At 51.3% G+C, this 25,076-nt stretch overlaps 1 protein-coding gene across 1 annotated transcript in view; it reads left to right on the top strand.

The window, feature by feature from the left end:
* The window catches only part of LOC148218027 (uncharacterized), a 775,474-nt gene that overhangs the window by 585,105 nt on the left and 165,293 nt on the right, over positions 1-25,076 (top strand). Inside the window, 2 exon segments of the mRNA XM_088158035.1 lie at positions 5,283-5,697; positions 19,750-20,132. Coding sequence (XP_088014161.1) covers positions 5,283-5,697; positions 19,750-20,132 — 798 coding nt within the window.

Raw genomic sequence — 25,076 nt, 5'->3', positions numbered from 1 at the left:
TGGTTTGAATAAAAGACAGGTGTGTGCTAGGGAAAGCAGGGCCTTCCCTTGAAATGGAGGAAGTAAATCCCTCCCTCTGAATTAGTCAATTTTGAAATTAAGGGGCTCTCAGGCCAAGATATGGGGATAGGAATGACAGTTCTTTACTAGTATATCTAAGAAGGCAAATAGAAAAACAACTCTGGAATTAACAAGAAGCAGAACAGGAACCCAGTTCCAGTCCTTCTCGCCCTCAGGCACTTTTCCCCTGTGCTGCAGTCACCGTCACCGCTGGCAGTGAGCGCTGGCAGATTCCCGGTGGACGGGGCAGATGTGACGATCCCGGCACCTGCAGGGGCTGGGGGTGATGGCAGCTGTGTCCCAGATGGGAAGGGATGGAGGAGAGGCAGGATGCTGGGAAAACAGCAAGCTGAAGCAGGAGGGCGTCCAAGCAGGGCTGCGGGGTCCAAAACAGAGAGGCAGCTCCCGGCGTTGGGATGGTGGGGGGGTAGCAATGACCTTTCTGCTCTGAGAGCCAAAAGCGAGCGAGAGCCAGCAACTGCCCCCCACCCTCCTTTACCTGCTTCCAATCTCACCGTGTTCCCCCTTTCCCTCCCCCCACCCTCCGAGAGAAACTCCCAAAAAGACAGGGAGGCTCTCCCTGGTGCTGGGACCCAACCATCAGTGCTTCTTAGCATGTCAATGGGAAAAAAATTCCACAGGCAGAGGGGAATGGAAAAACCAACCCCCAACAGACGCTTATCCAGTTCTTCACTGATTTGAGGTTTATCAGCTGTTGCAGACACGGGGATGATGGTACAACGTTGTAGTGACTGGTAATCATCTAATTTCACAGGTGCTATTAATGATATCTTTTATCGGAAATGTTTTGGATTGTTGTATCAGAATTATTCCCAATTATTGTAAGTTCTTGGTTTTACTATATGTATTGTTATGTTTTGAACTTCCCTTCATGTTCATGGCAAGAGTAATGCATGCTATTTTTAAAACAAGGAAGGGAGAATTAGCTCCTAAATATTTATATATTTATAATATTTTTTTTCAATATTTATACCAAAAAAAAGTAAAATATTTTTATATAAGGCTCTTCAATTGAAGTTACAATGACAAAGTCTAATTAATTCATTAACTTACGGAGAAGGTATGCATGTGTTTTTGTCATCAACAAGTTCAAAGCAGTCACCTGTTTATTCAGCCAAACATCAGTTGCCTCCAAGAAAATGAAGCCCAGTGAGAAGAAAAAGAACCTAATCACCATGCAGCCTTCGTGGCCAGAACAAAACCAGAAGCAGGACTGCCAAGACATGGCTGTGTCTGGAAATTTACAGGAAAATTGCCAACAAAAGCCTTGTGTCATCATCATGGTATAGTGTTCCTACTAACCTTCTTCAGTTATTCCCTGTTCCAGGATCCAAGAGCACATTCAGTGATGTCAAAGATCAACATTTCCAGCTAATGGACTATTTGGACTTTAAAACAATGGTCATTTATTCCCATTTCCCTAGGACACACTGGACATTATTCTTTTGTTTTCTCATGCTGTGAAACCCTGTGTCAATGACATGATAGAATTTGTTTTGTTGATTGTAATCTGTCTTTTATGTATCTTATCCCATATCTAACAGATAACCAGTGATAACCTTAATGAGATAACACCCTCACAAGAGAAAGCTATTTTATCATCAGAACATATGAGCCTTCTTTGAATTAATGAAAAAGGGTGAGATGTTGCAGTCAGGTAGACAAGTTATAAAAGAAAGGCTTCATAAAATCAGGTCTTGCTCTCTGTTAAATTAATAGCTAGCCTGTCACTTCTTCTGTGTGCAGCTAAGTAACTTGCTTGTTCCCAGGTGAAAACAATCTTAAACCTGAAAACAATTAACACAAAGAGCTATTCTGGTAAGAGAACCATTTGCACCTGCAAGAAATAAGAAATCTGTCCTGCTGGGGACAAGGACGTTCATTCCCTTCCAGGAGCCCAATGCCCGGCTGGGGCTCCAGGGCAGGGGGTCCTTGAGCAGCTGCCCCAGAACCTCCGCCAGGGTCTCCCAGCGCAGGTAATAGAAAATCAAAATCCTGGAATCACTGAGGTTTGGTGTATTGGTTTTGGTTTATTAATTTGAAACTTTTTTGTGGTGAGAGAGAATTAAGAAGTAGATGAAAAACAGGTTTAACATTAAATGGTAGAAAAAGAAATTTTATTACTAGAAACTATAAGAAATATAAACTTAGAATAAAACTTGAGACAAGTTTTTTTTCTTCCACACAATTTTTTTTAAAACTCAAAACATACAAAAGCAAGTCAGGTAGTTTACCATGTCTAACATAGTTTTTTACTAATTTACTTCAAAGAGGAGACTTTTTTTCAGTCTATGGAGATTTCTTCATAACAAACAGTTTTCTTGTGGTTTGGATGTTACAGTGATTAAGAGAATGGAAATCTGTTTACTATCCAAAACCCCTTTTTTCAGACTAACAGTTTTTCTCACAAGTTCTATTAAGGACTATATTAATTTATGATGTAGACTTTAAGGATTATAACAGTTTAAACAAAAACTTACTTTATTTTTGAGAACAGAGGTTTTTTTCTTTTTCATTTTTTTTTTCTGGGGAACACAAGGGAGATTTTGATTATTTAAACTTAGGAGATTACAGCAATTTTAACATGTGTTTACTTTAATATTACAGCCGTTGTTTATATTTACAGTTAGAACAGTCATATTCACTTCGTAATATTTTTATGTGTTATAGAGGAAACAAGAGGTTTTTCGCCATATCCTAAAAAAGAGTAATTATAGTTCTTTGGGATTTGACATTTCTTTTTGTTTGATTTTGACGTTTTTATATTGTTTCTGTGTGGTTTTTGTTGTTTGTTTTTTTTTTAAGGAGAGACAGAATAAAGTATCTGTGAAGCTTCATTCTGGGCATTCAAAGAGTTAATACCTTGCCCAGAGGGCAGCAGAGGGGTTTCTGATTTTTTTCCAGGTGGGGCAGTCGGAGTTATTTACAATAAAGAGTCTTTCAAGGCCACGCTGGGGGCTGGGTGAGGACTGTAGGGTTTAGTCAGAGGAGCCGTGATGAGTTTCTGGTTTCATGGCTGTTCTCCAGCACCCGCTGCACTCAATTCCAGCCACGGGCCGGGGGTTCTTCCTCCACCCTGCCCAGCAGGGCACCACCAGAAGATAGGATTGAACACAGAAGAGCCAAATCCGCCCGCGCAGCCCCCGCCGAGCCCGAGCGGCGGCCGCCGGGGCCCTGCTCCCGAGAGCGCTGCGAGGAGATGGTGGCGCTGGAGCGGGCCGAGGAGCGCATGGCCGAGCTGCAGCAGGAGAAGGGCAGCCTGCGGCAGCTGCTGGAGGACGTGCGGGCCGCCCTGCAGAGCAGCGATGCGCGGTGCCCGGCGCTGCGGCTGAGTCCGGGCCGGCTTCTGCACCGCGCTCCCGGCGGCGGCTCGGGTGGCCCCGAGCGCTTCAGGAGAGATGCTGTTCTCGGAAAGTCAGTGTTTAGAACCCCTCCACCTCCGCACTGAGACCGAAGTTGCTCGTTCATCCTCGGCATTAACTTTCCAGCAAAGTTTAGTTACAAGGGAGGCTTTTAGGAGAAATGTATGGCACCGGTGTGCCATTAAATATGTTTGTGATGAGCACTGTTCAAAGTGTAGGGGAGTTCAGCTTAACAAACCCACGTGTACAATGCTGCTGCTGCTTCTCCTGCACGTGCAGCCAGGATGTGCTGATAGCAGATGCTGGGTATTCACTGCTGCAGGGTTTTTCCTGAAGTAAGAAAGAACTTTGGGATTCTTACGTGCACAAGCATGTGCAGTGCCTCAGTCATAAGTGCCTCAGAAATATCAGAAGTGTGTCTTCTTCAGAGTGTGGTCACAAGGGTTCAGAGTTGGAGCCAGTTCTGCGGGCAGGCTGATGAATAGTCTGGGGCTCCTCTGCAGAGCCCCATTCATTCTGGGGCTGCTTTCTGCTGGTTCTGCTGCACTGGCTCGACTGAAACACACAACCAATTAACAACAGTTAAATTACTCTGGCATGAAACAGTGGGGAACAGGCAGAGCAGTGAAGGGCAGCATGGACCAGTTGTTCTGGCAGGTCTGACGAGGTCTGGTTTGATACAGCACTCACAGAACTCTGCTCCACCTGTGACACTTCCACTTGCAGTAGATGACTGTTCGTCTTCACAATATCCAGCAAGGCAGGTCAAAGACACTTTTACCATTTTCATCTGCAAAAGGAAGAAGAAATCAGCAGCAAACATGAAGTAACCAGTCAGAGGTCCCAGGAAGAAACAAAAGAACAAAGAGTAGTGGATAAAAACAGGTGGAGCAGTGATCCTTATCTCTGTGGGAGATATCCTGTGCTAATGGGCCATCTGTTAAAACCAGGTGGGGCAGTGTTCTTTATCTTTTCCACAACCCATCCTTCCTCCAGGAAGATATCTTCTGTTCATGGGCCATTGAGTGCCACTGCATGACTGATAAAATTCCATCATCCCATTGGGAGATGCTCCAGCCAGGGGGAGGAGCCAAGCCTTTCCTACCTGGATAAAATCTGAGATTTGGAACACCAAGGCAGCCCTTACCCACTGGTTTCCAGAGGACAAGAGCTACCAGACCTTTCTACAGCATCACTACTACAACAAGACCACTTCATCTGGACTGCTACCACCACCCTAACTAGCGGGGTGTCAGGTTGTATTCTGATTCTGTCAGTTGTTTTCTTTTGTACTATTGCATGGATTTTTTTTCTCTTATCTTTTTTCCTATTAAATTGTATTTCTGACTGATTCTCTCATTGGTTTTGCTTTCAAACCAGCACATGTCTGGAGGGGATTTTGGCTGAAGCTTGATATTTGGGGAGTTTTTGATCCGTGTCTTAAAGTTTGGAGGATTTTGGGCAGGAATCTTGGTGTTTGGGATGATATTACAGACACAAGATGCTCAATGACTTCCAGAGATGAACTTGGGCAAGGAGGAACACCCAGTTTATGGAGCTCTTTTCTTGTTATTTCCCCCTAATCCAGGAATTTTCATTCCCCAGGTGTGCAGGTATGGAGGAGGCAGAAAAGCCCCAGAGATCTCTCACGAGGAGGGGCTGCAAACCCAGCGCAGGGAGCTGCGAGGAGGAAAGACCCTCCCTGAGCCGGGAAGGCGGCCGGAGATCCAGGCAGAGCTCAGAGCTGGTGGAGAAGCCTCCTGGAGGGGAGAAGCCCCACAAGTGCTTGGAATGTGGGAAGGGTTTCAGCCGGAGCTCCCATCTGATCCTACACCAGAGGATCCACACTGGGGAGAAGCCCTACCAGTGTGGGGAATGTGGGAAGGGCTTCAGCAACAGCTCCAACCTGATCCAGCACCAGGTGATCCACACTGGGGAACGGCCCTACACCTGCTCGGAATGTGGGAAGACCTTTGCATGGAGTTCTGACCTGAGAAAACACCAGCGCATCCACACCGGGGAGCGGCCCTACGAGTGTCCCAAGTGTGGGAAGAGGTTTCAGACCAGCTCCAATCTCCTCCTACATGAGCGGATTCACACAGAGGAGAGGCCCTTCCACTGCCCCGACTGCGGGAAGGGATTCAAACGCAACTACAACCTCATCAGGCACCGGTGCATCCACACTGGGGAGAGGCCCTACGAGTGTCCTGAGTGTGGGAAGAGCTTCTCCAGGAGCTCTCACTTGACCCAACACCAACGGAGTCACCACTAAGGGAAGTCCTGTGAATGCCCCGAGTGTGGGAAGAGCTTCGTGCTCTGCTCCAGCTCCATCCCCCATGGGAGGATCGGTGTTGGATGATCCCCAGTGACCCCCGTTGGGCAGAGCCCTGGTGATCTTTGGTCCTGGTGATCCGTGTTGGGAAGACACCTGGCTGAGGGGTTTCTGCCTCATCCTGTCTCCCTGTGGGCACCTGGATGAATGCTGGGGCAGGAACGTCCATCAGGGCCCAAACTGACATTGGGAATTCTTTGAGGAGAGTAGATTTGTTGACTTTCAACCCCAAAAAATCTCCTGTGTTCAATCCTATTGCCTGGTGGTATTCAGGAATATCCAGGAACGGTCTTGGAGATCTTTTCCAACCTCACTGATTCCAGGATTTTCATTTCCTATTGCCCAAGGTTGTCTTCCGCTGCCAAATGGTGATGAACTGAGGCAAAGATCAAGATTTTGGAGACAGTGGGGTGGAAAGTCCTCCAAAAAATGTTTTTCCCTCCCACTCAAGCACATTGGTCCTCAGCTCACACAGACACGGAAATCCTTTTCTTTTAGCCTCGATTTGCTTTTCATTTCTCTTCATCCTTTTAAAACAACCAACACGGGTGAAAATAAAGACACTGAACTGAGACATGGGTGTGGATACGGAGGGACAAAGACATGGTGGGGCACAGACTTGGAGAGTTGAATCATGGTTTTAAAGAGTTAAGATTTTTGCTAAGAGTAGAAGGAGTTTCCATGGCCAAGATGTGAGTTAGGTAGGTAATTACTTGATGCTTAGGCAAGAGCTAATTGGTATAATTATCTGCTTTTATGAACTTACGTAAAGAAGAACATAAAATAATAAACCGTTAATCATGAAGCACGAGGCCTTGGATCGTGCCAGAGGGTCACTGAGACCTGATGAAGACTCTCCTGACTTCATCCATCGAGACCACTGACCCATTTCGAGAGCACCGACCCAATTCAAGAGAAGAACTGTGCACGTGTGAAGGACGAATGGGCTCATTTTAATATGGGGTGGGGATGGGAGGTGCTGGGGTTATGCACATGTATTGTATGTAAGATCTTGGGCAATAAATAGAGGGCAAAGAACCTTGTTCGGGGCGGTCACGCCTTTGGGAGGTGACTCCCGTGCCGGTGAATAAACACACCACTTTGTCACTTTAATTAGTTACAGCGCCTTTGTCCGTGATTATTCCGGTTTTTAACGATTCAGGGGGACAAACTGCGGTCCCGTGGGGACACTGCAGGGACATCGTAGTGACCCAAAACAGGACAGGCGACCTCAGGGTGGCCCTGATGTCCCCAAGGCAAGGCACCAAGGTCCCCAGTGTCCCTTGGGGTGACAGTGCCGCCCCCATGTCCCCACCCTGTCCCTGCATCCTGGGCTGCCTCCAGCTTTTGCATCACTTCCTTGTGTCCCTCCACCGAGGTCCCCAAGGCCACCACGATGTCCCTGAGGGCCTGGGCAGCTCTGGGGAACCCCTGGTGCCATGTCCCACATGTGTCACCATCATGTCCCTGTTAACAGCGTCTACCAAGTACCCCAGGTGCCATGTCACCATGTCCAGCTGCCCCTGGACATTGCGGTGACCTTGCTGGTGGCCGCGGTGGCCTCGGCACTGGCCCTGGTGGTCACCACCCGCTGGGCACAGTCCCGCAGGCGCTGGGCCATGGCCCGGTGCTCACAGGCGATGGTGGCCAGGTGTCACCGCGATGTCACCGAGGCCTGCAGGGTCACCTGGCAGGACACGGCCACCATGCCCAGGGCCAGCAGCAGGTGACTGTCCTCAGTCACCCCCAGGGCAGCGCACGCCGAGTCCAGGGACACTGCGGGGACATGGGGACACTGCACAGGTGGCACCAGGGACACGGCAGCAGGGCAACCAGCACAGTGGCACCTGAGCAGTGGCACCAAGAACACCCCAGAGCCACCAGCCCAGGGCTGCCCCAGTGTCACCATCCCAGTGCCACCCGTTCAGTCTCAGTGTCACCAGCCCAGTGTCCCCAGTTCAATCCCAGTGTCCCCAGTTCAACCCCAGCGCCACCAGACCTGCCCCAGTGTCCCCAGTCCTGTCCCAGTGTCACCAGCTCACTGTTCCCAGTTCCTTCCCAGCCCAGTGTCACTGCCCCATTGCCACCATACCAATTTCACCATCCCAGTGCTCCCAGTTCCCTCCCAGTGTCTCCAGTCCATCCCAGTGTCCACTGTCTCCAGTCCATCCCAGTGTCCCCCATCCTGTCCCAGTGTCCCTGTCCCAGTGCTCCTAGTTGTGTCCCAGTGTCACCAGTTCCATCCCAATGCCACCAGTTGTGTCCCAGTGTCACCATCCCAGTGCTCCCAGTTCAATCTGTGTCTCCAGTTCCCTCCCAGTGCCACCACCCTATTGTCCCCATACCAAAGTCACCATCTCAATGTCACCAAACCAGTTCCCTCCCAGTGCTCCCAGTGCCATCCCAGTGTGCCCCATCCTGTCCCAGTGCTCTTGTCCCAGTGCTCCCAGTTGTGTCCCAGTGCCACCAGTTCCCTCTCAGTGTCACCATCCCAGTGCTCCCAGTCCCATCCCAGTGCCACCCCCCATTGTCACCATACCAGTGTCACCAACCCAGTGCCACCAGTTCTGTCACCACCCAAGTGCCACCAGCCTGGTGTCACTAACCCAGTTCCAGCCCAGTGTCCCCAGTCCTATCGCAGTGCCACCAGTCCTGTCCCAGTACCACATCCCCAGTGTCCCCATACCAATGTCATCACCAGCCCAGTGTCCCCAGTGCCATCCCAGTGTCCCCCATCCTGTCCCAGTGTTCTTGTTCCAGTTCTCCCAGTTGTGTCCCTGTGCCAGCCCAGTGCCACCCCGTCATTGACCCGTACCAGTGTCACCAGCCCAGTGCCACCAGTCCTGTCCCAGTATCACTAGCCCAGTGCTCCCAGTGCCAGCCCAGTGCTCCCAGTGCCAGCTCAGTGTCACCATCCCAGTGTTCCCAGTTCCATCCCAGTGCCACCAGTTCTGTCCCAGTGTCACCACCTCAGTGTCACCAGTCCCTTCCTAATGTCCCCATCCCAACGTCCCCTTTCAGTGTTCCCAGTTCCATCCCAGTGTCCCCAGTGCCATCTCAGCGTCACCAGTGCCACCCATGGCACCACCCCCGTGTCCCCAGTTCAGTCTCAGTGTCCTCAGTCCTGTCCCAGTGTAACCAGGCCACTGCTCCCAGTTCCATTCCAGTGTCCCTGTCCCATCCCAGTATCCTCCATCCTGTCCCAGTGTCCCTGTCCCCGTGCCCCCAGTTGTGTCCCAGTGCCACCAGTTCTATCCCAGTTCCATCCCAGTGCCACCAACTCATTGTCCCCAAAACAATGTCACCATCTCAATGTCACCAAACCAGTTCCCTCCCAGTGCTCCCAGTGCCAGCCCAGTGTCCCCATCCTGGGACAGGGGAAGGTCTGTACTGGTCCATACTGGTCTGTACAGGTCTGTACTGGCCAATACTGCTCTATACTGGTTTATACTGGTCTGTACTGGTTTATACTCACACACAGCACCATCAGCCCCAAGGCCAGCCCATGCCCAGCCTGGAGCTCAGCTCACCCAAACTGGTATATACTGGTTTATACTGGTTTATACTGGTCCATACTGGTTTATACTGGTCCATACTGGTTTATACTGGTCCATACTGGTTTTTACTCACACACAGCATTGCACAGCACCATCAGTCCCACGGCCAGCCTGTGCCCAGCCCATAGCCAGCTCTGGCACTGCTGTGCCCCTTCCTCCTCCCGCTCCAACATCATCATCACTGCTGCCTCAGCCAGGACCCCTTGGTGCCGCAGCTCCTGCTCGTCCTCGTCCCCCAGGGTCCCCTGGGCCACTGCCGGGGCCACCTCGGCCTTTCTGGCCTCCTTCAGCTCTTCCAGGGCCACTTGGGCCTGATACAGCGTGACCTTGCCTTCAGCCAGTGCTGCAGGGACGGTGCTTGGTGTCCTCAAGGCCTCGGCCAGGGCCACCAGGGCCACCAGGGCCACCAGGGCCACCAGGGCTCGGTGCCACATGGTATCTGCCTGGCCCAGCTCGGGGGGCAGGGCAGGGGGGGACAGCTGGGGACAGGAAAGGGGGGGTTAGGGGTGGGGGAGGGGAGTTCTGGGGAGGGTTTGGGTGGTCCCAAGTGAGAATTCTCAAGGATTTGGGGTTTCCCGGATGCGGCTTGTGATAAATGTGATTCGTGCTAATTCAGACTCACTGCTGAGGCCTTGCAGCAGAGCACTGCTCCTGATGCAAAGGGATGCAGCAGAGCCAGAGGCTGCTGCCAGAGCCTGTGTCAGACTTGTCCCTGCCAGGGGAGGAACCTGGGCCTTCCCACCTGCCCCCAGTGTGTATGGACCCCCTGAACTCCGTGTTTGTGGGGGACCCTGAGCACCAAGAAGACAGAGATGTAGAGCATCCACAGGACGCTACTGGGATCCATCTCCAAGGGGTCTGTGGATGCTCTCCATCAGAGAGCAGAATTCCATTGGGATCCACAGAGTGGTGAGGTGCTACATATAAACTATGTACATGGCCTATCTTGTTCTAACTGAAAAATGTAAGCAATATTCTTAACTCTAACTCTATTATGTCTGAAGCGAGGTTCTTGGAGCCTCGAAGGAAACACTAGCATGTCTTTCAACCTTCACTACAACATGTACTACTTCTCTGGCGTCTAAGACCTTTTACTCACTAAAAGCACTTAAAACTTATTCCATTTACTTACTTATTGCTCCCTCGTGCTACAACCTAAACCTTCACCTCTGCTTTATGTGTGAGAGGCTTAACATATTTCAATCCATCACAAGACTTTAATTCAATCCCTGCACTATGATCGCTCTCTGAAGGATTCAGAGAAACTCTTGACTTAGTGACTCCAACACATCCCCGCACTGATTTTAGAGGAGTCGTGTGTCCCACACCCAGCCCCGCTGTCATTCTGCCCAAGCACAGCTGCTCCAGTGTTCCCAATAAAGCTTCCCAGTTCACCCCGGTCCCATTTATTGGGGGGCGGGACTGGGGAAGAACCTGGAGGGACCCCACTCCTTACAAATAGAAAATCCTGGATTTGGGTGAAACACTGGCTTGGGGTGTGCTTTCTTTTCCTCCTCCCTTTTGCCAACTCTTGCTGTTTCCTGTCTCTCTGTGAATGCTAATTTTTGCTGTACATTTTCCCTCAGATAATTGAACTGCTTACCATATCAAATGTAGCAGTTGTTCTTCACCCAAATTTAACACGAGCAGGTGCTACTTCTCTTTCAGTTTAGGATCAGAGCTTGAATGCAGTGATTTCAAAGTGAATAAATTACCTTTCTCTCTTTCAGTCTGAAATGAGCTACTGCCACCTGCACTTGCCCTTCCCTTCCTCTCCTGAACCACCGAACAGCCCCACTGGGATGGCAGGAGCTGGGCCTGGGAACTGCTGCCTTTGGAGTTGCATCTCCTCCTCCCGTGGCCGCTGCTCAGAGCCCAGAAGTGCTCTGAGAACTTGAAGTTGTGGCAGCTGGGTTAGAGCCTACATGGGAGGAGGAGAAGGTTCACCAGAGCCCTTCTCCTGCCGTGCCAGCTCCAGGGCAAGGAGTGCAATGGAAGCCAGCCAATGTCCAAACCCCATCTGCTCTGCCAGTTCCTGTGGGAATGAGCTGCTGCAGAGGGGAAGATTTGGGTGGGAATGTGGTTCTCTAAGAAGGCCATAACTAAATGCTTGCATGGGGGTTTTGGCTTCTGGAGCAGTGGGGTAGGGCTGTGGTTGGTTCCTACCCCTCCATGCCATGATGATGTAAGGGGTGAGGGATGCCATGTGTGCTGTGCCCTGGCAGTGATCCTCAAGAAATCCTTCTAATCCTCTCCTTCGAGCTAGTCAAGCTGCTGGGAAAGACAGGACAGAAAAAAATAAAAAAAGGTGTTCAGTTTTGTGCCCTCCTGCCCTTGTGGGGTGAGGGACAGGAGGCAGAGGTCCAGCTTGGTCTCTCTTTGATCTTTCCTTTGAGACAACACTGTCTGCTCCCACCACAAAGGCACAGAGGGTGCTCTTTGCCCCCACCAGTGGGAAGTGGCTCTGCTGAGCCCACTAAGAGTGCTGGAAGATGAGTCTGTGAACGAAATAGTTGAATATTGCCTAGAGGGGGGTAGCAGGCAGTAGATGTGCCACCATTCTCTTTCCAGGAACCCACTGGGAGTACTTGAACTATCGACGATGAGAGAGAGACGGGGACACTGAATGGTGATCAAAATCCAATTTTTACTGAGCACTACTATGTGCTTATATACCATTTACAGGAAGGCTGGTAATATTTTACTGCAATCACATAGACAAACCTTACATAGACAAACTCTCACATAGACAAACTTTACATGTGGACTTAGTAAAATCTTATTTCCCATAACCCAGACTTGATCCAGTTCTCTTGCAGTCAGGTCTCTGTTTGCTCTTGCCAGGCATCCTCGTTGTCAGGCTGCATTTGCTGATTAAATCTGCAGTACTATCAGTCTCATTTGCATTACCCATATCCACACCTCCCCCGTTTCCTTTAACTAAAAATACACTCTTAAGCGATTTGTCGATTAAATTCTTAACACACTGTAAAATACAAGGAATAACTACTACAATGCATAATATGATGCCTAATACATACAAACCTATTTTAACTAAATTCCTGACCCAGCCAGTGAGTCCCCAGTGCCCTAAGAGCCAGTTCAGCCAGTCGTACCCATGATCTACCCGAAGTTTATTCCCACCTTCTTTCAGGGCTTGAATGCTGGCATAGATGGGCTGGGAGTGGTCAGAAAGGTTAAGGCAACACATCCCATCGAATTCCTCAGCCACAGGCGGCGGCGGAGCTCGGAGGCGGCCCCAGCGCAGGTGGGAGCCGCGCTCGGTTGTGCGGGGGCTCGGGGCTCGCTGCGGGCCGAGGGGGCGGCAGGGGGCTCTGGCGGGTTGGTTGTGCCGGTGCCGGCCCGTGTTGGCGCTGGGCTGAGGGCGCTGGGGGAGCGGCTGCCCGCGGTCTCCTTCCCGCTGGGGCCTCGGCAGGAGCCGGTGCCGGAGCAGCGCTGGCTCGTCCCGGTTGCTGTGGGTGGCACAGAGGTGTCTGCCCTGTGCCCGGGGCTGTGCGGGAAAATTCCCGTGGCCAGAGGTTTGTGTGCCCAAAGGAGACAGAGGAGTCCTGTAAAAGTGACTTTATTGATGAACAAAGAGAGAGGCCATGCGGCATTTGCCATGCGGTCTCTAAAACGCAGCCTCCTTTTTATCCTTATTTTCCCGGCTGCATCTCCCTGTCCCTTTCCCCTCTGGCTGACGTTTTTGGAAGGTTCAGAGTTCCCGATCCGCCTACTGCATGTCCCTCTTAATATGCACCCCTACTACGGTATTAATCTTACTGCTTTCAATCCTTCCTTTTCTCATATTCTCAAGAATTGCCTTTACTAACTTTTAATTTCCATTGACTCAATTTCTTTTCCTGTGTCCTCTTTGGCGCAAGGTGTCGTGCATGGTAAAAAGCTGAGAGTTGCTGCAGCACATCAGAGGAGCAGCAGCATTCATTTAAGCCGTGGTCTGCCAGGAAACCACGAAAACGTGTCCCATTCCCATCCTTTCTCCGGAATACGAGCTACTGTCTTATTTCCTTTGTTATCTGTTTCACCACTTTTCAGTTATCATCTATTTGTGAACAGCAGTTTGAGTCATGTAATTTTCCGTAAACTCCTCATCCTTCTGTTAATAGATAATCTGATCCTATCCCATGGTGAAATGTCTCCTTCCTTATTTCAGTGGATTGGTCGTCAGGAAGGTCAGGATTTGGAGCTGTCTGGTTGGTTATTATTTTGAGGACACTTTTTATCCTAATTCTGCCACTTAAATTATGGATGGATTTTCTGTGTCCTGATATGAATTCGTTAGGGTTCCCAGGGGCTGGTCCATGGTGTTGTAGGATTGGCTCTGGTGTCTGTTCATCTTTTTTCCGTTTTTGGGTGCTCCCTCCATCCAGGGCTGCATCAATTGACCACTTTTCTCTAATTAAATCACCACATACTTGGATTTCCATCTCATTTCCCTGAACTTGTGGCACCAAAAACACCCCAGTGCCCCAATACACCCTATATAACCTGGACAGTGACAGCACAGGTTGGAGCAGGGAGAGGGATGATTCCCCCCCACTTTTTTTAGTAAAGCTTTCTCAACATTCTCCGTTTGCTGTTTCCCTTTGCAGCTTAACCAATTTCTGTTGCAGTCAGATATCCTCACTATGGGCTCTGCCTTTAGTTGTGCAAATTCCATCTGTGCAAGCAGGCAGAGCTTGGGGTGAGAGACGGAGGCAATCACCGAAATTCCTCCCCCAGGCATGAAGATCATCCTGATTCATTGTGCACACATTGCCCTAGCAGTGTTAATTTGCATTTCTAAAGCTCCTGTTGTGGCTGTGCCTGGATCCAATGCTTCTATTCCGGAGCAGCCCTTAGGTGATCCACAAGTGCACCCCCACAATCTGTTTTTTTTTTCTTTTCTCTTTTTTTAACAATTTTGTTCTAACTGTTTATGTGTTGAAGCCTCACCATTAATACTCTTCTAGTTTTGCAAAATGCAACATAAAGGTGAGTATCAAAAAACCCATTCCGAAATTCTGCCATCATTAAGAGCCACCCACAAATATACACAAAGAAAATCCAATGCAATCTAGATTTTTCTACTTCTTCTCCTAGGAGTAAAAATTGATTCTCACACCCCTGGTCCAAACCCAACTCAGAATATAAAAGTAGGATTATTATGAAAAAATTTTCTAATGGTGTAATCTTGTCACTGAAAGTGCAGAAAAAACAAAACCTCTCCAACAATATCTTAATGCTAGAGAGTCAAGGCATTACTTGATCCTGGCCCGGGTGTGCAACAGAAATAATTTCATCCTCACATAGCCTGAGTGTGCAGAGAAAATCATTCCATGAGATGTGAATTTTACTAGATTTTTCCTGAAATTATACATTCTGAACTCACTGAAATCCATTGGTTTAGTGTTTATTGCTTCCAGGTTGTGTAGTTCTTAGTATTTGGTTTCCTATTGGACCTGGATTTCTCCTCCTATGGTGTTAATGAGGTCCCACTCCTGGATTTCTTTCTCAGTCTTTTCCAGACCAGGTGTCTCCATCTATGCCGGGGCAGTGTCTGGGGTGGGTGTTCCTGGATATTTGCTGGTGTTTCGTTGATGTTTTGTTGAATGTCGTTCTCTTTGTGGATATGTTTTGGGCTATTCCCAGTCTGTTGAGATGTTAAACTCATCTCTGTTGAGTGGTCTAACATTCCTTAGAAAAAAACTTTTAAAATTTATTTCCCGAGAGAAAGGCGAACCGAGCCTGACTAGTAAAATGGAATATTAAAAAAATTTAGATTTGGTATACTTTCTAGCAATGGAATCGCAGGCAGCCCAGTGTGTGAGTGTAATTGAGAGGCAGAGTCCTGGGTGGATGCTGTGAACAGCAAAGTGCCAAGGCAGGCTCTGTGCCAGCCCAGCTTCCTGTGGCAGAAATTTCACAAGAGACAGGATTCTGGCCACAGACTGCTTGAAATATACATCCCTTATCTCCAGCCCGCACTAGGTGGAGAATTCCCAGGGTAAGGAATTGCAAAGATCAATTCCGAGGGATATAATTCCATATCTGCCCTAGGTCTGCCTCTTATTCTTGCCCAAGTCAATGGCAAAAGCTGCTACCATGGCATCTTGGTTTCTATCACCAGCTTCCAAAGGAGTTTCTTTATTTCCCTTTTGTTCTTTCTACCTGACCTGAGCTCTGGGAGTGCCAGGGCTTGTGGAGGTCCCATTGTTTTCCTAAAGCAGCCATAACCCCCTGAAGGGTCTTTGCTGTAAAATGAGTTCTCAATCTCAGTCTGTAGCTTCTGCAATCTGTTCTTTTGGAATTATTTCTTTAAGAAATACCTTCATAAGCGATACAGAGATTGCTGAAGAAGTCAGAATTGCTTTTGCCACCCTGTTAGCTCCCATGCTGTCACCAGAAGATATTTGAGCCTTCCTGCTCAGGGCATTTCAGTGCCAGGCTCTTCCAAGCACACCCAGCTCTGCCGGTTGAGCTGACCACGCAGGGGTAACCTGAGCTTGGTCTAATTCCCTTTCCTTCATCAGAGCGTGTCTTGGAGCTCTTTTCCCTTCTCCTGCCTTTGAAGAGCCATCCATAAACACATTTTGTCCCTCAGGCCAGGGAATTTCTCCTAAATCTCTCCCAGCCTGGCTCTGGAGCTCTGTCACTTGAATGCAGTCATGGGTTTGTTCCCAGCCCCCTGTGCAGGCTGTTCAAACAGGAGCCTGGGTTAAACCCTTGCCCTGTCCTCAATTCTAAATCCTCCTGTGCCACTGAACAAGTTTCATTCTGTAATCACCGAGCACTGCTCATCCATGTAGAGGCTCCTTTGGTTATCAAAGCTTTCACTTGGTGCCAGACTTGAACAACAGGAGATCTCCTGCCATCAGTTTTTGGGTCTCAGGTCTCATTAAAGCTGCTGCTGCACAATTCTGCAGACAATGAGGCCACTCTGGCCACTGGGTTAAACAGTTTAGAATGAGAATTCCTTTGGCATGGCTCTGTTTAACATCCACATCCAATTCAAATTTCTTTTCTGTTTCTGGAGGAGCCATGGCTGTGGCACCAGTCATTTTGGTTTTATTTCATTTTCTGAAATTTTGCAGTTTCTCATGTCCATACCACAGCATTGAGGCTATCTGGGGTTAAAAAGTCATACAATCTTCTAGATAGAACAGAGAATCTTCAATCCAGGATTGAGGATCCAATTGCAGGTCCTGCAATTATCTATTAATTCTCAGAATTCTCCCAGTCCCATTTTAGTTCTGGCTAACGTTACTTCTGAGATTCCCTAGTCTTTCTCTGGGTCAATACACCACAAACCTTCAGTCAAAATATTTAACCTTTTCCTCCACCATTTGTGCTTTTTTTTTTTCAAATATTTAAAGATGCTTTTTAGCCTGAACATTCAGCCATTTCACAGAGGCTTCTTCTACCACTTCTTGTCCTCCTGATTGCAGCAAGACATCCACATCCTGCATTAACCCAATCCCTGGGGGTGGGGTAAATTCTTGTGATATTTTCTGCAAGGCTTGCCCCAATAAGGCTGGTGCTTCCGTGCATCTCTGCAGAAGGACCGTCCATGTCTTTCCCATTTTCCCTTCTACCTCTCGTTCCCCCTCAAATGCAAATTCCAGTTTACCATCCTGTGTGAGTGGGCATCCCCAGAAAGCATCTTTGCCATCAAGGACTGAATGGTGTCAGTGTGAGGAGGGAACCTGGTTCAAGATGGTGTAAGGATCTGAGACTGTGGAGTGCCTAGGTTTAATAATCTCATTTATTATTCTTATGTCCTGCACCATTCTTTCGATTCCATCTGATTTTTTGACTGGCAGGATAGGAGCATTATAGGGAGAGATCCCTGGCTTCAAAAGCCCTGCCTTTAGCAGGGACTCAATAAGAGGCTGTAAGCCTTTCCTTCCCTCCCTTGGAATAGGGTATTGCTTATAGACACTGCTTGTCCTGGTTGCTTCAAAGAGCTTTGGAGAGGCTCCATATCTAATTTTCCCTATTTTTCTGGAGCTGCCCAAACATCTGAGTTCACTTCAGCTTAGGCCTTGCCAGACATTTGACACAAAGGCAAAACAGAACTTGACTCTGTACCACCTTTTACAATGTTAATTTGCATTCGAATTTTAGCCATCAAATCCGTTCTCAGTACATTACAATCACAATTAGGTGCAAATGAAAATTCTTGCATTTCAAACCCTCCCCTGGGTGCTGGAGCCCCCTTGGGCCCTGGGGTTCATCCCTCAGGGGCTGTAGAAACTCTGCCATGGCCTTTGCCTTCCCCTTGGCCTTTTCCTATTCCCTTCTTGCATTCCCCTGCTGTGCCTTTGTGACCAAGTGCTCCAGGGGCTTCTTCTGCCCCTCCTGCAGCCCCCTCAGTGCCTGGGGGTGCTCATCCTCTGACAGCTGCTGAGCTTTCTGCTAAATCATTCCTTTCTGCAGTGACCCAAGGAAAATGCTTAAAAGCTGATCTGGATGCTTGCACGTCCAATCCCCATTTCCCAGCTGTTCCTTCGTGCTGCTGCTCCTTGTGCTGTGGCTGCCGTGGCCAGCCCGTATCCCAGAGCCGGTGCCTGTCCTGCCGCAGTGTCCAAACGCGCCCCCCCCGGCGGGCAGGGCCGGCAGCTCCACGGGGCCGGGCAGCGGCCGGGGCGTCCCGCAGCCTCCTGGAGGCCGGGGGCCACTGCCGGGCCTGCAATTGCCGGGGGGTGCTGGGCTCAGGCAGCGCCCGGCGCTGAGCCCCGGCTGCCCCACAGCCCCGGCCCGGCCCCGCAGCTCCCCACAGGCCCCCAGCCCGTGCTCCCGGTGCCGCCCCTCTGCGCCCGCTCCTGCCGCTGCCCAGCACAGAGAAACCCCCTGCAATCCTGACCTCCTTGTGTGCCTGTCCTGGCAACCGGGGATACAAAGGATCTGCAGCAGCTGGCAACTTCTGAGGATGAGAGCCTGCTGAAAAACATCCCCATCCTCAGTATTTTTCTCTTCCTCCTCTTTTCCATTATCCGTTTTCTTCCCACATAGATTCCTGCTGCTTCGTCTTGCCTGAACCATATTCCTGCACACTCCCCTTCACCCAAGCCCTTCTCATCACACAAACAGCATCCATCCTCTATTGTCTAAATCCATTGCGACTTCCCTTATTGCCCCCCTAGGTGTCCATGTCCGTGATTACCTCTGGGAGAATGTGCAAACTCCCTCCACATGCTGCCAAGGGACACTTCAGAGATATTTTGGGATCATCATCCCTTTGGCCAGGAGCCCTTCCTGGCTTTCCCTTTCTACCCTCCACGGGTGCCCTGCCATGTTTAGTCCCCGAAGATGCCACTGTAGTCCCTGCTGAGATTTTCAGTGCTCTCTGGCTGCCGACTCTTCCCAGCCCCCCTGATCTGTCACTCGTCTGTCTCCTGGCCCCAGCGCCCCCCGGCAGGGGAATTTGGGGAGGTGGGAGGGGGGGAGCGCCAAGGCCGGGCCCCCCCGCGCTGTGGTGGCGGCAGCGGCTGCAGTGGGGAGCGAGTGCGGGCGGGAGCGGCCGAGAGCCCAGCGCTGCCCCAGCCCGAGCTGCCCCAGCTCCATCGCTGCCCCTGCGCTGGGATGCTGTGGGTTTGGGGGGAAGAGGGAGCCGGCAGTGGGTGCTGGGCCTGGGGGCAGCAGGAGAAGGGAAGGAGAAGCAGGGTTGAAGAACAAAATGGTCAAATAATGCATATGGGAGGAGCAGGTGGGATTGTGCATGAGAAGGAGGAATAGTAGGAGGAAGAGAAATGTGAGGAAAAGCAGGGACACAGGAGAAGGAGGAGCAGAAAAGAGAAGCAAGACAAGTTTCCATCCCTCCCTCTATCGACAGCCTCACCCCTGCAGCCCCAAGTTCATTGCCGCCCTCCAAATGCAGCAGGTGACCAGAGAGGGGGATCTATGATTTTCTGAAGGGTCAATCTTGGTGTTTGAAAGCTTTATTGGGGTAAAAGTTGGTGCTTTATTTCTTTTGCGAGGACTGAATCTTTGTATTTCAAGGGGATTTTGGCTGAATCTTGCTTTGTGGGGCGTTTTTGATGTGTATCTTGAGGTTTGGAGGATTTTGGGGCTGAATCTTGGTGTTTCAGAGGTTCTTAGAGACACAATATGGCCAGTAATTTTCTGGGATGAACTTGGGCAAAGGGGAACCGCCAGCTCAAGGCACTCCCCTCTTGTTTTTTCCCCAAACCAGGATTTTTCATTCCCAAGGCGTTGGCAGATGGAGGAGGAGGAAAAGCCCTGGAGATCTCTCACGAGGAGGGGCTGCAAACCCATCCCAGAGAGCTGCGAGGAGGAAAGACCCTCCCTGAGCCGGGAAGGCGGCCGGAGATCCAGGCAGAGCTCAGAGCTGGTGGAGAAGCCTCCTGGAGGGGAGAAGCCCCACAAGTGCTTGGAATGTGGGAAGGGTTTCAAGTGGAGCTCCGAGCTAATCCGACACCAGATGATCCACACTGGGGAAAAGCCCTACGAGTGTGGGGAATGCAGGAAGAGCTTCAGGACTATTTCTTATCTGATGCATCACCAGGTGATCCATACTGGGGAAAGGCCCTACACCTGCTTGGAATGTGGGAAGAGCTTTGGGTGGATCTCTGCCCTGAAATACCACCAGCGCATCCACACTGGGGAGAGGCCCTACGAGTGTCCCCAGTGTGGGAAGAGGTTTCACACCAGCTCCGATCGCCTCAGACATGAGCGGATTCACACAGAGGAGAGGCCCTTCCGCTGCCCCGACTGCGGGAAGGGATTCAACCGCAACTCCACCCTCACTGTCCACCGGCGCATCCACACTGGGGAGAGGCCCCACGAGTGTCCTGAGTGTGGGAAGGGCTTTTCTGACAGATCAACCTTTACCAGACACCAACGGAGTCACCACTAAGTGAAGCCTTGCGAGTGCCCCGAGGGTGGGAAGAGCTTCGTGTTCTGCTCCAGCTCCATCTCCCATGGGAGGATCGGTGTTGGATGATCCCCAGTGACCCCCGTTGGGCAGAGCCCTGGTGATCCGTGGTCCTGGTGATCCCTGTTGGGTGGAAGGAAGGTGTTGGAGAGATTTCTCTCCCTTCTCCTTGTCCCGCTGTGATTTGGTTGGTAATAAATTCCCTCGCTGTGCCCAGGCTGGCTCTGTTGTTCCCGTGCCGGTGCTCGGGGCGGGATCTCTCCTGTTCCTTCTCTCATCTCCCGGGCCTCTCCTCAGCCAATCAGAGAATGCGATGAAGAAGATTCAGCCAATCAGAGAGAGCAGCTGTGATGACTCACCAGTTGCCGGGCAGACCCGCAGCACCCAGTGTTCCCCACCTGGACCCGCCCTCCCCGCCCAGCCACGATCCCCCCGCGGGGTCCCCCCAAGTCCTTTCCTAGTACCCCCCACTAAATGAACTGGGTGTAACTGGGAAGCTTTACTGGGAACACTGGGAGCAGCTGGGCTTAGGCAGAGTTCCAGCAGGGCTGGGGGAGACCCACTACCCTCCCAAAATCAGTGTGTGGATGGAGCAGGGGGTCCTGGCCTTCCGTGAGTTCATGGGGAGGGGCTGCGGCCGCTGCCGGCTCAGGAGCTCTGTGGGCAGAGAAAAGGGGGTGACACCCGGCTGGAGGTCCCCAGGAGGAGCACACCTACTCTGGGGGCGGGGGAATATGAACCCGGGGTCCCCCCCTCACCTTCTTGCACAGGTAGAAGCCGAGCCCCAGCGCCAGGAAGACGAAGCCCAACACGGAGCCACCAATCTCCGTCAGCACATTGCTGTGAGCGGCGTCTGGCATCATCTCTGGGGCATCACAGGGGTCAGGGCCACCCAAAACCTCTCACGGACATTTCAAGCCTCTCCAAGAATCCTCCAAATCTCCCCTAGCCCACCTGGGGCTCCCTAAAACTTCTTCTAATTCTTCTAATCTCTTCCTGGCTTCCTTGGGACCCACCAAACCCCTCCTGTCCCTTTCAAAATGCCATAACTCCCTCTCATTTGCCCCCCACTGCCCCAGGACCCCCACACCATCTCCCAATCCCTTCCCAGCCACACTAGAACTCACCAAGATCCTCCCAGTCTCTTTCCAACACAACCAACCTCATTCCAAACCCTGCTTTCCAATCCCTGATCTTTTTCCAGCTCCTCCACGCTCACTCAAATCCTTCCCAGTTATACCCAGCACCCCCAGACACCCTCCCAGTGCTCTCCAGGACCCCTAGAACCGCATCCCACCCTCCCCAGCATCCTTCAAACTCCTTCTCAGCCGTCCTAGACCGCCGATCCATTCTCCTGTTTTAATCCAGGCTATCTCAAACTCCCTCCCAGTTACTCCCAGCACACGTCAATCCCTCTCCCAGCTCCCCCAGTGCCTCCCCCACGCCCCTCACACTGTGGGGTCCGGGCCGTGCTCCAGGCTGATGTGCTCCACCTGGAGCTGGAGCTGACCCCGTGCCGGGGGGGTTTCCAGCAGCACCAGGAGCTGGTAGAAATCCAGTCCCCATTAGGGACCAGATTGGTGGCCACCACATGCCCCGAGAGCTCCTGCTGGCCCTGGAACCATCTCAGCTGGATCTCGGCAAGGCAGAAATCCATCACGGAGCAGAGCAGGCATCTGGGGCTGGGCTGGGAGCTCGAGGGCCACAGTGAGATGGGCACTGGGGAGCGCTGGGAGAGAGCGGGGACACACTGGGATCAGCTGGGGTGGGGACTAGGAGAAATGGAAGAGGGCTGTTGTGGAAGTGAGAGGGACTGGGGATGAAAGTGGAGAAAGTGGGGGAACACTGGGAGAGAGTGGAGTGGATTGGGGAACGGGAGAAAGAGTGGAGGTTCGGGATTGGACTGAAAAGGACTTGGAACAGACTGGGAGGGATTGGGAGTGCACTGGGAGAGAGGGTGGAGGTCTGGGAGTGGAATGCGAATGGAATGGCTGTGGACTGAGAGGAATTGGGAGGGACTCTGGTGACACTGGGAGGGACCGTGAGGACACTGGAAGAGACTGGGATGGACTGGGAGAGCCACCGGAGTTACTTGGGGTGGGGGGGCAGGAGGCCCCGGGGTGGGCACAAGAAGGGCTGACGTGTCTCGAGTGATTCCCAGGGAGGTTTTGAGGGGCTCCAGGGTCATTCCCAGGGCAGGGCCCGAGGGGACACGCTCTGCCCCACGCTCACCTCTGCGCTCCACGAGGAACGGGCTGGACAACTCGTAGTTGTGCCGGCAGTGCCTGTCCACCGCAGCCCGTCTGTACTCCATCCATTGCGGGTCGCTGTTCCAGTGCCTGGCAGCCTTGTCCCCAAAGGAGGTGTCCCCACGTGCAGCCCCACATCGCTGCCCAAGTTCAGGAACTGCTCCCGGTTGGAGATGTTCCTCTCCACGAACCTCAGCCGGTCGGTGCCGTGAATGAAGTGACACTCGGACTAAACCATCTCCTGGAACAGCGCTGTGTGTGCAGGACACAGGTCCGGGGGTGTCCTCCCAGCAGCCCCCCAGCAGCCCACAGTAGCCAAGAGCTCCGGGCCCCCGCCACACGCCCCATGGCCAGCGCCGGGCAGTGTCTGACACCTCCCCCTGTTGGAACCCTGGAAACTGAGGGGTTTGGGCTTTCTCTGCTGACAGGCATTGACCTCCAGGAAAACACTGCTTTTGACCTGAGGCTGTGAAGAAGCTTTCCAGAATTGTGATAGAACTGGGATCACTGGTGTGTAGTTTGAATAGAAGTGTGTAATGTCCCATGGTGGAAAATTTAGAATTTGTGGTTTTAGACTATATTAATACATATAAAACAAGATGGAGGTTTTAGGGTGGAGTTTTCTTTCTTTTTCACCTTCTTCACGGGTCTTGGTGGTACTTTTGTAATTGGATAGAAAAATCCACAGTGCAGGTCACAGGTGATTGGTTGTTGGGTTAAAAGTAAAAAGAATTTAGCTGTCTGTTCTTAATTGGAAAGATTGGCCCTTAAAAGGCCTTGTAGAGAGACAGAGTGTCCATTTTTGACCTGTTAGCTAGAAGTTCTGTAGAACTCACTGTAATATAGATAAGAATTAATAAATATCTGAGTCCGAACACGAAATTCCGTCTCTCGAGCATTTAATCCTGACTCTGGAACAACAAAAAAGAAGATAAAACGCGATATCCCCCTCCCCAAATTCTCCTGGCGGGGGGCGCTGGGGGCGGGGCGCGGGTGGAGTCCAGGTGAGGAGCTCTGGGCGCTCTGGGACTGCCTGAGGAGTCATCAGCGCCGCGCGCTCTGATTGGCTCAATTATTTTGGTGCCTTCTCTGATTGGCTGAGGAGAGGCCCGGGAGTTGAGAGGAGGCCCGGGAGAGATCCTGCCCCAGGCTAGCGGTGGAAGAACATCCAATTAACAAGGCATGCAGATCATTTCCCAGCGGTGCCCACACTCCTGTAGGAACTAAATGCACCGAGGATCTCACGAGGGTCACCAACTCTCTGGCGGCCAAATCCAGCCCTGCGCTCCCTGCGGGTGCGGGCACTCTGGGAAGGGCTCAGCTGCGGGTCAGATGGCCGGAGAGTGGCTTGGTGGTCACCTCGTGTGTGAGGCAGTGATGGGCTGGGGAGATGCGTGGACACCACATGATCAGAGAGCTGACTGGGTAAAGGGACACGGGAACAGCGACACCGCAGTGACAGGCAGCCAATGCGGGCTTGTTTCAGTAAAGTTTGGGTTAAGTTTCTGTTGGGGGTTGTTTTTATTTTCTTTTTTTTCCCTCGCTGTCTGGAATTTTTTCCCATTGACATGCTAAGATGGCTAGTGATAGGGGAGACTCCCTGACCCTTTTTGGAGTTTCCCTCGTAGGGCAGGGGGGATGGGGGAGAAGAGGGAGAACATCGCAAGATCAGGGGCAGGTAAAGGAGAGGTGTGTGCAGCTGCTCGCTCTCTCGCTCGTTTGGCTCGGAGATGGATCGCCACTGGAAAACCTCGCCCTGCCATCCCAACGCCGGGAGCTGCCTTTCCTCGGCTGTGGGACCCTGCACCCTCCTGCTTGGACGCTCTCCCACTTCAGCCTGCCACCTCCACACAACCTATTGGAGCACTGGGACTGACACTGCCTCCAAGGATCCATGAGCAGAGTCTCTCCTCCACCCTTCCCACCCAGGACACAGCCGCCATCACCCCAGCACTCCTGCAGCCACACGGGATCACCGCATCTGCCCCTGCCCACCGGGAGCCGGCTGGCACTGACTGCCAAACTGGGACGGTAACTGCAGCAGAGGGGAAAGGTGTCCACAACCAAAGGAACTGTTACTGGGTTCCCGTCTTCTATTTGTTGTTAATTACTTAGCTGTTGTTGTTTTGTTTGCCTTGTTATATATATATATATACACATACTAGTAAAGAACTGTTATTCCTATCCCCGTATTTTTGCTTGAAATCCCCATAATTCCAAAATTATACTAATTCAGAGGGAGGGATTTATTAGCTCCATTTCCAGGGAAGGCCCTGCTCTTCTCCAGCACACACCTGTCCTTTTTAAAACCAGGACAGATTTTTGGCGCCCAGCATGGCCCCTCTCCCTCTGGGAATGGCTTTTAATGAGTGTGAGAGAGAAGTTTCTCCACAGAGAGAGAATGCAGGAGCACCATCATAGAATGTGTTGGAAGACCCTTGAGGAAGGGATCCAAGAGCTGAGAGAAGTGGCAGTGCTGGAGGTGCTCTTTGGGAGGGATGGACAGCATGACAATGACCCTGACAAGGTCAGGTGCAGGGGGCAGATGGCAAACCTGGGGCCATCTCAATACACCACCTGTACTGCAATGGTTAGTGC

Source organism: Sturnus vulgaris, unplaced genomic scaffold, assembly GCF_052056855.1.
Source record: "Sturnus vulgaris isolate bStuVul1 unplaced genomic scaffold, bStuVul1.hap1 Scaffold_195, whole genome shotgun sequence".
Taxonomy (NCBI): Eukaryota; Metazoa; Chordata; class Aves; order Passeriformes; family Sturnidae; genus Sturnus; species Sturnus vulgaris.
The sequence above is the reverse complement of the archived record's forward strand: the minus strand, read 5'-3'. Positions and strand labels throughout refer to the sequence as shown.